This window comes from Piliocolobus tephrosceles, chromosome 3, assembly GCF_002776525.5.
Source record: "Piliocolobus tephrosceles isolate RC106 chromosome 3, ASM277652v3, whole genome shotgun sequence".
In the NCBI taxonomy this organism is placed as follows: domain Eukaryota; kingdom Metazoa; phylum Chordata; class Mammalia; order Primates; family Cercopithecidae; genus Piliocolobus; species Piliocolobus tephrosceles.
Genome location: NC_045436.1, coordinates 30766749 through 30781292, shown reverse-complemented (window position 1 = coordinate 30781292; position 14544 = coordinate 30766749). Strand labels below are relative to the sequence as shown.

At 37.7% G+C, this 14544-nt stretch overlaps 1 protein-coding gene and 2 pseudogenes across 2 annotated transcripts in view; 2 read left to right on the top strand and 1 right to left on the bottom strand.

Moving 5' to 3' along the window:
* The window catches only part of C3H4orf45 (chromosome 3 C4orf45 homolog), a 134229-nt gene extending 122402 nt beyond the window's left edge, over window positions 1-11827 (bottom strand). Inside the window, exon 1 of the mRNA XM_023228335.2 lies at window positions 11632-11827. Coding sequence (XP_023084103.1) covers window positions 11632-11695 — 64 coding nt within the window. The 5' untranslated portion in view covers window positions 11696-11827. The remainder of the gene's footprint in view (window positions 1-11631) is intronic.
* LOC111553486 lies at window positions 2288-2690 on the top strand (annotated as a pseudogene).
* LOC111553497 lies at window positions 6293-6633 on the top strand (annotated as a pseudogene). The gene has a single exon (XR_002734971.1). The product of XR_002734971.1 is annotated as a translation machinery-associated protein 7 pseudogene (transcript).
* Window positions 11828-14544: the final 2717 nt, after the last annotated feature.

Below are 14544 nucleotides of genomic sequence, written 5' to 3'. Positions count from 1 at the left end.
GCCACTTTGAGTTCCTGGCTCTGCCCTCAGGTCTCCACTCCTCCAGCCCGAGAAGGTCACCTGACTGCCAAGAATAAAGCTTAGAAATAAAGTAGATCTCTCCTCTCCTCCACCAGGTTTCCCAAAGCTGTTGTAGGTCCTTTTCAGAGCTACAGTTAGGCATCCTCCTAACTAGGAACGCAGTTCTGCTGAGACTCAGCTCGGAAACGAAGTAGCTGGACGCCTTGTGATGTTTGTCCGGTCCAACCCTTACTACAGAGCAGGGGCGATCCATCTGCTGCTCATTTCTTCCTCTCAAATGACCACCTCTCCTGCAATCCTGTCCTTTCTAGAAATTATCTCCTTTATTTTAGAAAGTGCTGCCTCTAATAAATGATTTGACCAACTAAATGATTTGATGTCTGTCAGTACCATTATTCTTGAAGGCATGGATAATCTATCCACTGCAGAATTTTCCCTGAGGTATATTTTTCTAAAAGGTGATATCTTTGGTCAAAGGGGGCTTTTAATAGGCACGGTGAAAGGTTCTACCTTTTCTGAGATAATTGCTGGCAACTGGGGTTAGCAAGACAGCGAGGCATTTTATCCTTTATCACTTGCTGTGAATGAAATTGACTAGGATCATACACAGCAGGGGTCAAGGGTAAAGTGCTTCCTTGCTGGAGTTCAGCTTGTGCTACCTCTCCTCTTGCAAGAAAGGGAAGAAAGGGAAGAAAGGAAAGAGAAACGGACTCAAGGTAAACAGACAAAATGATGCCTGTAGTTAAAAGCTTTCCACCAGAGGCCCTTAATGAGATCTTTCTATTCTTTCTGAATGACATAGAGTTTTCATCAACCAAGATTATGTAAACTAATGAAGTTTATAGGCAGAATTCCAAACTCAGCTATTCTACTATAAAATATTTTTAATGTAAACTTGTTTTTCTTTAATGTTATTTAGATCAGGTTTACAAGAAAATCCAAAAAGCCAATGTTTATCAGGATAATGATTAGCATCACAAATAACTTCATCTTCTAGGCCCAGTAGCCATCAGTTTACTTATATTGCTTGTGATCAATATACATATACATATATAACACATATGAAGCCTACCACATGCCAGACACTAAGTATTCTGTACATATTACCCCACTAAATATCATATGAAGTAGATATTATTAAGGTCATTTTACAGATGGTATAACTGAGACACAGAGGGGTAAGTATCTTGTCCAAGGTCACAACAATAAGTAAATGGTGGAGCCAGAATAGTTTAGATCCTTGCTACTCAAAAGTGTGGTCTGGGAACCAGCAGGGTGGGCATCACCTGGGAGCTTGACAGAAATGCAGACTCTCAAGCTCACCCCAGTCTCACTCTGTTGCACAGGCTGGAGAGCAGTGGCATGATCTTGGCTCACTGCAACCTCTATCCCCAAGGTTTAAGTGATTCTCCTGCCTCAGCCTCCCAAGTAGCTGGGATTACAGGTGTGAACCACCACACCTGGCTAAGTTTTATATTTTTAGCAGAGACAAGGTTTCACCATGTTGGCCAGGCTGGTCTCGAGCTCCTGACCTCAAGTGATTCCCCCCAACCTCGGCCTCCCAAAGTGCTGGGATTACAGGAGTGAGCCAGCACAGCCATCCCAGAATCTGCATTTTAACAAGCTTCTCGGGGAAATCATTTCCACATTAAAGATTTAAAACCATTTGCTTAAATAATCTTAGATTATTTCTTCCTATACTTTAAAAACCTGCTTATGGCTTCAGACTTTGGGAAATAAGGTGTACTTGGTTGGCTTATTAAGAAAAAAAAAGAATTTTAAGATGATTTTGTGTCCTTTCCCTAGCACCAATCTCCCCCCCAGATAATCAACTTCTCAAGAGAAACAAAAAAGCTTTAAAAAATTATTAAATTCATATTATTTGCAGGTGCTTTCATTTCATTAAACCATGATAGAAAACCTTACAAAATATGTACTATATCCCCCAAATTACAGATGTTTTAAAAACTGAGTTCAAAAGAGTTAAGGGGAAAGTCCACATTGGTGTCTAAGTTTACAGTTTTTGCTTGCTGAAGCAGGATCTTCATGCTTACACCCATTTCCTAGTAGGTAGCACAGGGCCTGGCACACAATGAACAATCAACTCATCTTTAATTTAATAATTTTTTCACAGCCTGTTTCAACAACAGAAACTTCTGTTTGCTTAATCAAAAGCATTTCACCCTGATTTAAAGAAGTGATACTCGCAGCATGCTGCCCAGGCCGACCCTGCTAAGCTTGCTCTGCACACCCTCCTGCCCCCACCATGGCCACTGTTCAGCAGCTGGAAGATGATGCCTAGTGGACAGCAAAGGCTTTGATGAATACATGAAGGAACTAGGAGTGGGAATAGCTTTGCGAAAAATGGGCACGATGGCCAAACCAGAGTGTATCATCATTTGTGATGGTAAAAACGTCACCATAAAAACTCAGAGCACTTACAAAACAGCACAGTTTTCTTGTACCCTGGGAGAGAAGTCTGAAGAAACTACAGCTCGTAGCAGAAAATCTCAGATTCTCTGCAACTTTACAGATGGAGCATTGGTTCAGCATCGGAGTGGGATGGGAAGAAAAGCACAATAACAAGAAAATTGAAAGATGGGAAATTCGTGGTAGATTGTGTCATGCACAATGTCACCTGTTCTCGGATCTATAAAAAAGTAGAATAAAAATTCCATCATCACTTTGGGCAGGAATTAGCTACCAGAATGAACAAGCTCAGTTCAATGGACAAATCTCCATACTGCTTCTTTTTTTTTTTTTTTTCATTACTGTGTTCAATTATCTTTATCACAAACGTTTTATATGCAGCTGTTTCAGTATTGGATTAATTAGGATCATCCCTTTGGTTAATAAATAAATGTGTTTGTGCTAAAAAATAAAGAATAAAACAATGAAGAAGTGACATTAACATAACCTACAAAGTATCAACTTTGGAAAATTAAATAAAGCCATGGAAAGGCAAATAAATCCTCCTCCCTTCCATCTTAGCTTATGCAGTAATTATTTACATACATATATTTATATATTATATATATTTATATTTATGCATATATAAAACAAAACCAAAAAACTTGAAGACAAAGGTTGGTTCAGGTGCTTTTCAAACGAATGGCAGCAACTGATTTCTTTTTCTGCAAATCACATCGTGTTGAGTTAGATGACCAACAATTTAAGATAGGATTGATTTGGAGCTGCTGTCACCTATAGATAAGCCTTTCATGTAACACTTACAGTTTTGTAAAAGTAGTAATACGTCTTATGAAAAGAACAGCATTTGATGAAGGACAATGAATAAGGTCTCCCACTTTTGCTATTATGATAGCAATGCCTAATTATCTAATATGTCCTTAGCAAATAAATCACTGCAACTGGATATGATTAAGCTAACTAGATGTTTGGCAATTTTGTTTTAAATAAATGGCCTATTATATTCTATCAGAAGATCATTTCCAACTATCTTAGCTTTTAATTTATTATTTTTGAATAGGCTGAAGAATCATGGTAAGGATATATGTATATTGTCTATAATATATCTTAAAATAATAGAACAAATTCCGATTCAGGGCAAACTGCATGCTACGACAACAGAATAAAATGCAGGTAAAAATAAAAATAGAGAAATAAAATGCAGTTTAGTCAACCAAATGTTTCAGTACCATTAAAATGTGTAAGCTTTTGTCATGAGTTAGTTTTTAAAAATCTAAAAGAGTTGCCTTGTGGATTATAGTGCTGGGACTTAAGCTGAATTGCAGTAGGACTGTTTTATTATTTCTTCAAACAGGAAACCACTGGCAATTCAGTGTGAAGTCATTTTCTATTTTTAAAATAATTGAATCTGAGACATAACTATTAGTATGACAGTTTCACAGAGCAAAAAATAAGATGAATAAGTGGGTCTGAAATGCTGGCTAATGGAGCAATACATTTTGAAATTACATATACATTTATGTACTTCTCCTATCACTTACAGTTTCATTCATCATATCGTTTTCTGGCCATTTCCTAGAGAGTATTTCCAATTCTAGTGTATTTCTAACAGAAATTTCATGCTGTGATCACTCCTTTGTAAGGTAGAGTTCTGTAATATTTCTGGTTTACATGAGCAGATTTTCTGGTAGGTATATGATGGCTGACTAAATATATTAATACTTTTATTTAGTCAGTAATCTGGATGTAAGGCACATAAATACCCCATATAAACAGGGAGCAGGCAGAGGCTTCCCTCCTTCTGATCAAGGCTGTGTGGCCTTCAGCAAGTCACTTAACTTACCTGAATCCTGAGGATTCCCATCTGAAAAAATAGGTTAAATGAGATTATCTGTCATAGTGCCTTTTAAATTTTATGTCTTATATTGACTATTCATTAACTATATTTAATTTGAACCAAGTAGGAATTAATGAAGAAAAATCTGAATTAAAGAATATATTTTTAAATAAATGTAATTTTTCAACATTTTTTTTCCTTTGAGATAGGGCCTTGCTCTGTTGCCCAGGCTGGAGTACGGTAGTATGATCATAGCTCACTGCAGCCTCGACCTCCCAGGCCTAAGCTATCCTCTGGCTCAACCTTCTAAGTAGTGTAGTAGGTGTGCACCATCACACTCGGCTGATTTTTTTAAATTTTTTTGTAGAGATGAACTCTCTCTGTGTTGTCCAGGCTGGTCTCAAACTCCTGGGCTCAAGTGATCCTCCCACCTCTTCCTTCCAAAATGCGAGGATTATAGGTGTGAGCCACCACATTCAGCCCAAGTTTTAAACTTAAAAATTGCATAGGACCTGGAACTGGGTAAACAAATTAATGTCATTTGTATGTAAACAGATGTTTTAAAAATATATAACCATTCTTTAAAGTAGTTTTTAAAGTTTCTTCCTAATTTTGTTTATAAGGTTTTTATAGTAAAATCTTTGTAATACAAAAATAACATTATCTAGGCAGGGTGCAGTGGCTCACACCTGTAACCCAGCACTTTGGGAGGTGAAGGTGGGTGGATCACTTGAGTTCAGGAGTTGGAGACCAGCCTGGCCAACACAGCGAAACCCCATCTCTACTAAAAATACAAAAATTAGCTGGGCGTGGTGGAGCATACCTGAAATCCCAGCTACTGGGGAGGCTAAGGCAGGAGAATCCAGGCTGAACCCAGGAGGCAGAGATTGCAGTGAGCTGAGATTGTGCCACTGCACTCCAGCCTGGGCAACAGAGCAAGACTCCATCTCAAAAAAACAAACATGATTATAAAATCTCCTCACTATGTCATTATAGAACTTAGCAAATTGGCAGTAAAACATCTGTGGAAGAATAGCCAGCAAATACACATTTTAAAAGTACTGATGATTAGCTTGCCCTGTTAGATTAAAACTCACAGTTATCGAAAACATGGATTATAGAAATCACAACAGCATCTGACTGTGGGAGGATTGACTGGGAAAGGACATACAGGAACTTTTTCAGAGTGATAAAAATATTCACTGTCAATCTAAAAGTGCATACATAAAGGTGCTCACTTTGTAAAATGTTATCAAGCTAAAGACAAATTAACGTACTTAATAGAGTATGATATATATCAACTTTTTAAAAAGGTTTTAAAAGTTGGATCCACTGATAGTTTTTTCAAAAAATTTCGATTCCTTTATTAATTGAAAACTAAATAAATTCCAAGATCCATCTGCAATGTAGGAAGTAACTTATGCTCTATGATACTCAAAAAGAAGAGAAATGAGTGGGAAACAAAACAAAACATATGGCCGAGTTTTGTGTAGTGTTATGTGAAGTAATTTCCCATTAGTTCTCAGGGTTTTTGGAATTGGATTTGTGTTTCGTTTGGATGCCACACTATGCTGTGATGGATATTTAGATTGAGCAAATCAACCCTACTATGTTGTGGTTATCCAATAGATTATAAGCTTCTAGAAAAAGGAGAACTTTTTTCATGTATATTTTTGTATCCTCCCACGCTCATGGACAAGTTTTTAGTATTTAATTGGCATTCAATTTGTTAAATTGAATTTCAAATATGTAGGATAAAAAATTAGCATCAAAAATGTATTTTAAAAAGAAATATATCAAAATTTGATAGAAAAATAAGACTTGATGAGTGATCAAATTAGTTAAGTAGTCAAGGTATACTAGAAAAATATATGCTGTGAATCATCACATAGGATAATGAAGTCTCAGTAGAAATTTTTAAAAATGAAATTTAAAATAACTGCAGTTATAAATGACAAATAAAAGAATAGTGTTGGCAGGGGAAGGGGCGGCAGGCACCATGCCATGTCTGGCCGTGAAGGTGGCAAGAAGAAGCCACTGAAACAGCCCAAGAAGCAGGTCAAGGAGATGGACGAGGAAGATACGGCTTTCAAGCAGAAACAAAAAGAGAAGCAGAAGAAACTCGAGGAGCTAAAAGCAAAGGCTGTGGGGAAGGGGCCCTTGGCCACAGGTGGAATTAAGAAATCTGGTAAAAAAGTAAGCTGTTCCTTGTGCCTGAGGAGATGGTGACCCTTTATTTCATCCATATTTAAGCATCTGTATTCCCTGCCATAACATCTTTTGCCACCTATAGCTGGAATTAAGTGTTGTCTTGGAGCTGTTGTACATTTAAGAATAAACTTTTGTAAAAAAAAGAAAAAAAGAAAAAGAATAGTGTTGGCTTGGTGCGGTGGCTCATGACTGCAATCCCAGCACTTCGGGAGGCCGAAGTGAGCAGATCCCTTGAGCCCAGGAGTTCGAGAGCAGCCTGGGTAATATGGTGAAATATGGTGAAACCTCATCTCCACAAAAATACAAAAATTAACCAGGAGTGATGGCACACGCCTACTATAGTCCCAGCCACTCGGGAGGCTGAGGTGGGAGGATCACCTGAGCCCAGGGAGGCCAAGGCTGCAGTAAGCCATAATCGTGCCACTGCACTCTATCTAGCCTGGGCGACACAGCGAAACCCTCCCTCAAAAGAAAAAAAAAGAAAGAGTAGTGTTATGCCTATGCCAAGAGAAAGCAACATTTCATTTATTTATTTATTTATTTGAGACAGAGTATCACTCTGTTGCCCAGGCTGGAGTGCCATGGTACAATCTTGGCTCACTGCAACCTCCGCCTTCTGAGTTCAAGCAATTCTTATGCCTCAGCCTCCTGAGTAGCTGGGATTACAGGGGTGCGCCACCATTCCCAGCTAATTTTTGTATTTTTAGTAGAGATGGGGCTTCACCATGTTGGTCAGGCTGGTCTCAAACCCCTGACCTCAAGTGATCCACCTGCCTCAGCCTTCCAGGTGCTGGGATTACAGGGCATAAGCCACCACATCCAGTCAAAATTTCACTTTAAAATTAAATTAGAAATCAATAAAAATCCTATGAAACTCTTAAAAGTGCTTTAAAGTAACTCTCAGAATTGCTGTGAAATTCCTCAGTATTTTCTCATCCTCTCTATATTTTTTTTTACATTATCGACATCCTAAATAATTTTTTAACGATTTCTCATGATATTTTATTGTCTTATGTTAATTATTAATAGTGACAAGATATTTTTCAAGTTTTTATCACAATTACACAATATTTGCATGGATTAAATCAATCTTTTATTTGCCTAGCCTGGGTACTTCGCTCAAACTAATGTTTTCATGAAAACATGGGCTTTATATTAAGAACAGTTCCAAACATGGAGGAAAGAGCTCCAAGCCCCAATAGGTTAGAAAGGTAGTAAGTGATGGGCCTTATAGGAGTTAAAATTATTATTCTTGAACAGCTTAAAATTTGATTTCTGTGAATTGATTGCAGTACCATTTAAGACATAAGCATCCCTAAAGAGTTGAACTTGGCTATAATCAAGCCTGTAGAGCCAAATTCAGTTTACAGAGAATAAAGGAACAAGTTAAATGATAAGAGAAGGAAGTAATTGACAAATTCAGAGCGTGGACATCTCTGCACCATAACTGATCCAGTTTCTGCAACAAGTAAATGTCAGGGAAAAAAGGGAAGACTGCATCAGTTTAAAAGAGACAAAAAGAGGAAACACAACTGAATGCAATGTGTGTTGGATCCTTAATTCTCAAAATCAACTGTAAAAACACATTTTAGAAACAATCAGGAAAATTTTATTATGGAGTTGTTAATTACATGATGCCAAAGGATAGTTATTAATTTTGTTAGGTGCAGTCACAGCAATGTGGCTCTGTAAGAATAAGTTCATATTTTTTGAGATGCACAATAAAATATGTAAGTGAAATAATATGATATCTGAGCTTAAAATGTATTGCACAAGAAAAAGACAGGAGAGATGTGAGTCAAATGTGGCAAAAATTTTGATAAATGTTGAATATGGGTGACAGGTAAGTGGGAGTTCATTGGGGTGTTTTAAAATAGTCGCAATAAAATTTGTAAAAAGCAAAGGCAAAAAAGGATTCATATCTACATCTTCAAAGTAAATAAAAACGATTTTAAAAAATATTGGTGGGGGGCAGTTGCGGTGGCTCATGCCTGTAATCCCAGCACTTTGGGAGGCCGAGGCGGGCGGATCCCTGGAGGTCAGGAGTTCGAGACCAGCCTGGCCAAAATGGTGAAACCCCATGTCTACTAAAAATACAAAAAAGTTAGTGGGCATGGTGGCTCACATCTGTAATTCCAACTACTTAGGAGGCTGAGGCGCGAGAATCACTTGAACCCTGGAGGGAGAGATTGCAGTGAGCTGATATCATACCACTGCCCTCCAGCCTGGGCAACAGAGGGAGACTGTCTCAAAAAAAAAAAAAAAAAAAAAAAATTGTTGGGCTTTAAATACACATACATTGTTCATAGTATACACAATCCTCTAAAGCTTGTGGCATTAATAAGTTATATATCTGTTTGTATCTTTCACCTGCTAATTCTGCTGTCTCTATATATACCACAAGAATATAAGAGAACAAGAAAAATAATTTATGCAAAGTATTCATACAAATTTGTAACAGTAAAAATTAGGAAATTATAAAATACAGGAGCCTATGAAGCTAAGTATTATATGTCAGTATAATGAAAGACAGAAATCTATCAAAGGTGACAAGAATTTGAACTATGTAAATACATAAAACTAAGTATATACTCTGGCGTAAGTTAGAAGAAATTTTAAGTATTAATTAAGACTCCTGCACAGTTCCAAATGACAGAAAACTCAACCGAAACTGGCTAAGGAAAAGAGGAAATTTATTGGCTGATGAAAATTAAAACTCAAAAAGGCACAAAAATCTCATCAAAATAAATCATAGACCTAAATGAAAAAGTAACATTGTAAAATGTCTAAAAGAAAACACAGGATAAAAATCTAAATGACCTTTGCTTTTTTGGTAAAAAAGTAAAAAACAGACAATACCAAAGGCTGACAAGGAGGCAAAGCAACAAGGACTCTCATTCATTGCTAATGGAAATGCAAAATAGTATAGCTAGTTTAGAAGACAGTTTGGCTTAACACAGGATCCAGCAATTACTCTCCTAGGTATTTATCCAGTTGATTTGAAAACATATCCATGCAAAAAGCTGCACATAAATGTATACAGAAGCATTTCTCACAATTGTCAAAAACTGGAAGCCACTAAGATGTCTTTCAATAGGTGAAGGGGTGAACAAATTGTGACACATCAGCACAGTGAAATATTATTCAGTGGTAAAAAGAAATAAGCTATCAAACCATGAAAGGATGTGGAGAAGCCTTAAAATGATATTGATAAGGAAAAGAAGCCAATCTGAAAAGACTACATACTGTATAACTCCAGCTCTATGACATTCAAGAAAAGGCAAAACTGTGGAGACAGTGAAAAGATCAGTGGTTGCCAAGAGCTAGGAAAAAATGGGGGGGAGGGAATGAATAGGTGAAGCACAGGAGATTTTTTAAGTGGTGAAACTATAATGTATGGTACTATAATGGTGAATACATGGTTCTATTAATTCGTCAAGACTCCCATATACTTAATAGCATAAAAAGCAAACCTTAATGGATGCAAATTAAACAAAAATTATTTAGGAAATCGTGGGGTTTCAGGAAGGAATTCAGACTGTGACAAGAAAATCTAACTGTATTACAAGTGCATAAAACAACCTTACTGAAGAGGCTAGAAAGAAAATGTGCTGACCTAAATAACTTTGGAAATGAATAGTTTGTAAGAATAAAGAAAAAAGGAATTGCAGATAAGCAGGGTACTCTAGTTGACAAAGTTCTTCTCACAGGAGTAAAAAAGGGGTAAGAGTGAGGAAAGAGATGGTTTTCCCAAAGCCAGTGAGTCACAAGAAGGGGAGTGGATGAGATGGGTGATGAGCAACACAAATCATAAATGCCCACCAAAAACATGCATTTGATTATTTTTCTGTAACATTGTAAAATATGCTCACAATTTGGATAAATAAATAAATAAATAAGGCCAGGCACGGTGGCTCTCGCCTGTAATCCCAACACAGGCGGGTGGATCACTTGATGTCAGGAGTTCGAGACCAGCCTAGTCAACATGGTGAAACCCCATTTCTACTAAAAGTACAAAATAAATAAATAAATAAATAAATAAATAAACAAACAAACAACCAGGCATGACAGCATGTGCCTGCAGTCCTAGCTACTCAGGAGGCTGAGGCAGGAGACTCACTTGAACCTGGGAGGTGGAGGGTACAGAGAGCCAAGATGGTGCCATTGCACCCCAGCCTGGGTAACAGGGAGAGACTCTGTCTCAAAAAAATGAATAATTTGGAAAAAAAGGAAATAAGATGAAGTTTAGTTTATGTCTTACAGACTTACCATAATTAGTCATATTCAATTTTTTAGATTTTATTGTAATTTCACACGTACTACCCAAATCATTTAAAGTAAGTTGAACAAACAAAACAAAAACCAATAACTTTACTAGGCTTAATGCATATCTTGCTCAAATTTTTATCAAGCAAATATGTCAAGTTTATAATATTTATAACTTTATAATATTACGAGAAGCTTAAATCAGTGTTAATAAAAATTTGAAGAAAAGTATTTTTTTATTACATCAAAGAAGTTTCTCTGGCACAAACCATAAAAGCTATGCTAATTCAAAGATTCCTTTGTGAAAGTTACCTCAGATGTAGTGACAAGTGCTGTGTTAAAGAGGTGTTTATGGTGACAAGACGTTGATGATCAGACTGAGTAGGCATAATGAGACAGCAGTATCATGTCAATTAAACATAGGTGGGCTGGGCACGGTGGCTCATGCCTGTAATCTCAGCATTTTGGGAGGCCAAGGCAGGAGGCCAAGGCAGATCACCTGACCTCAAGAGTTCAAGGTCAGCCTGGCCAACATGGTGAAACCCTCGTCTTTACAAAAATACAAAAATTAGCTGGGCATGATGGCAGGTGCCTGTCATCCCAGCTACTCAGGAAGCTGACGCTGGAGAATCTCTTGAACCCAGGAGGCGGAGGTTGCAGTGAGCCGAGATCACACCACTGCACTCCAGCCTGGGAGACAGAGCAAGACTCTAGCTCAAAAAAGAAAAAAAAAAACCCAACAAACAAACAAACAAACAAAAACATATGTGATCATTTCATTGTTAAATCCATTATATAAAATCATATATGTGAGAGAAAAAGCAAATTTAGATCTCCTTGTGAACGCATACACAAAAACTATTTACCTGTAAAAATCATTTGTTTTCCCACAGTAGTAGATGTTGGTTTTTGGTATGATACAGATGCCATGGCTAAAGTCTTAACTGTGCTACTGGATTTTATTCTTCGGCTTCTTCAAATCAGTTAAGCTGCACCAGAAAGAATGAAAGACTCTGCAGTCCTTCCTCTCCCTGCCTATGACCTGAACCAGGCGGTTACTAAAGACTCTTTATGACAGGGAGATAGAATGTTCCTCCTAGCAGAGTTCCGCATTCCAATCTCCAAGAGCAGAGAGATACTGCTGTAGCCTTCCCAGAACTTGCATCCAGTAATAACTTTTCCCTATTTGTCAATATCAAGTCAGAATACACTTGTTCACAGGTACTAGATCCAGTTCGAGCTTATGTCCCAGATAGTCCGGCAGGCTCAGTCACTACTGTCTTTCAACATTTCACAAAGAATGTCTTGCAGAAATATGTTATAGCAAAAAACAAAAAGCCCCAACAAACTGTGGTTAAATATATTTGACAAACACTGGCAAGATAAAATACAGTAAAAAATAATATCAATAAATTAATGAGATAATTACACACAGATGTGTATATATAGATACATTTCCAGTCTCATATTTCAGTCCCTCCTTAAACACCGCTTGTGCTTTGGTCATGTCAATTTATCTGTGGTTCTCAATCTGTGCAATGCTTTTTCATTGTTCTGAGTCTTTACACATACAATTTGCTCTTCCTGTAATGCAAATATTTCTTGTCCTCTGACAGCCAAGGCCCACATCTGCTCTTCCAGGAGGATGTCTGCAGACCCAGCTAAGTGCTTTCTTCTTCATGTCCCTTTAACTTCTTTAGCACTGTGTTTAGACCTATCTTTTTAACTCACCACTTTAATTATTTGTCTATTTTATCAACCTCCCTACTAGAATCTGACTTCTAGGAGTTTATGGTAAAAGTATACTTATTTATATTTCAATTTCCAGAGACTGGTATGCAATATAAATAGTTAATAGATGTTTGTGGGATGAATAAGTGTATGATCAGTAATTCTAGCTTGCACAGAAATATATCGACTACCTGATAATCCATTGAGATAAATTCTAACAGTAATTTTGTATTCAACACTAATATATGGAGTTCTCCACTATAAATGTAATACCTTTTATAATTTGAGAATTATAAGAAAAATACTATATTAACTCTGGAAAGGCTTACAGTAGGCTTATGGTAGGTAGAGATGCGCTACTCGGGTAGGTTCCCCTTCAAGGAAGGGCTTATAGCCCAGCGTGAGGAAGGACTGTCAGCAGACAGTGTCCAGCTGTCAGCACCTTCAGGGTCTGCTTTGGCTGCAGAGAGCTGCCTCCTCTGTCTGAGGTCAAGCCTTTTCCAGGGGAGCCTATGTCAGGTGACTGAATGAGGTAGGGGTATAAGGACCAGTCATTTCTCACCAGGTTGGTCAAGACTGTGTTGAGCCCTTACAGTTCTTCTTCCTCTGATCAGTCCTGCTTCCTCTCTTTTCCTTTCACAGGTATTGAACCCAAATAACCACCTTGTCCCCCACTTCCAGAGAAACTGACCTGAGATAACTGGACAGCGTAAGCACATATGCACAAATGTATTATACAAGAGCACTTCTCATTTTAACCACTCAACCCTCCTAACCAGAAACTGAATGTATTTCCCCAGTGTGGGCAACTAGAGTCAGTCGCTGTTGTATTACTGATCTTTGGTGTCCTTTTCTTTGGTCCTGACCTGAATTACACTCTTCTTTACCTTCCTATGGCCCGCTACAGTTTCAGAAGCTTTCCTACTCTTTCTGCTGTTAATTAATTCTAGTTCCTATAGTCAAGGGCTCTCTATCTCTAGCTGAAAGTATCTTTCTTTGAAAAGTTCCTAGTTATGTCTTTGAAACTACCATTTTCCAAGGTGCCCAACTTTGAATATTCCTAGAAGAGGGAAGCCTGCTCAGGTCACTTGTGTTTTTAAGGATGCTGAGAAGAGAAAGGAAGAAGGAACCTAAATGAAGAAAGTAATTCTTTGGTAAACAAGTCAGAAAATAAACGAGATCTTGGCTTTTGTTGGAGGACTTCCCATTAACCCTTCAGGGGAAATGCGGGCTTCTGTTTTGCCTTTGAGACTGTTACAAACTCTACTCTGTTGTAGGCTTACGGTCAGATATTCTGATGGCAAAGTCTGGAGGGAAGGGAAAATACCAGAGAAGAACCAGGTTAGCTCTTCTCCATAAAATTATTCCACTAATTCGAGACATATTTAGGTTCATTTGTTTTGTGTTGTTTCAGTTTTCAGAAATTTAAAAATTTATTTCACAAGTAACATATTTATATAGTTTCAAAGTAAAATCCTTAAGGGATATTCAGAGAAGTCTAGCTTTTATCCTTGTGACTTCCTGCTGTTCCCTCCTTTTTTTCTTTCGGGAAACATTTTTAAAAATATAACTATAAGGCCTGGCACAGTGGCTTACACTTGTAATCCCAGCATGAGCCCAGGAGTTTGAAACTAGTCTGGGCAACATGGCAAGACCCCCATCTCTACCAAAATTAGCTGGGCACAGTGGTCTGTGCCTATGGTCCCAGCTACCCAGGAGGCTGAGGTGGGAGGATTACTTGAGAGCTCAGGAGTTTGAGACTACAGTGAGCTGTGATCATACCACTGCACTACAGCCTGGGTGACAGAGTGAGACCTTGTCTCAAAAACAAACATATATATATATATACACACACACATATATATATGATTATATCCTCTGCTTTCCTAAAGAAATGGTAGCATACTGAACATACCGTCTTTTACCTTGCTTTTTTCTCTTAACATCTGGAGAGATCACTCCATAGCATTACATAAAGATATTTCTCTCTCTCTCTCTCTCTCACTCTCTCAGTACAGCTGCAAAATGCATTTACCAGTTTATTCAAC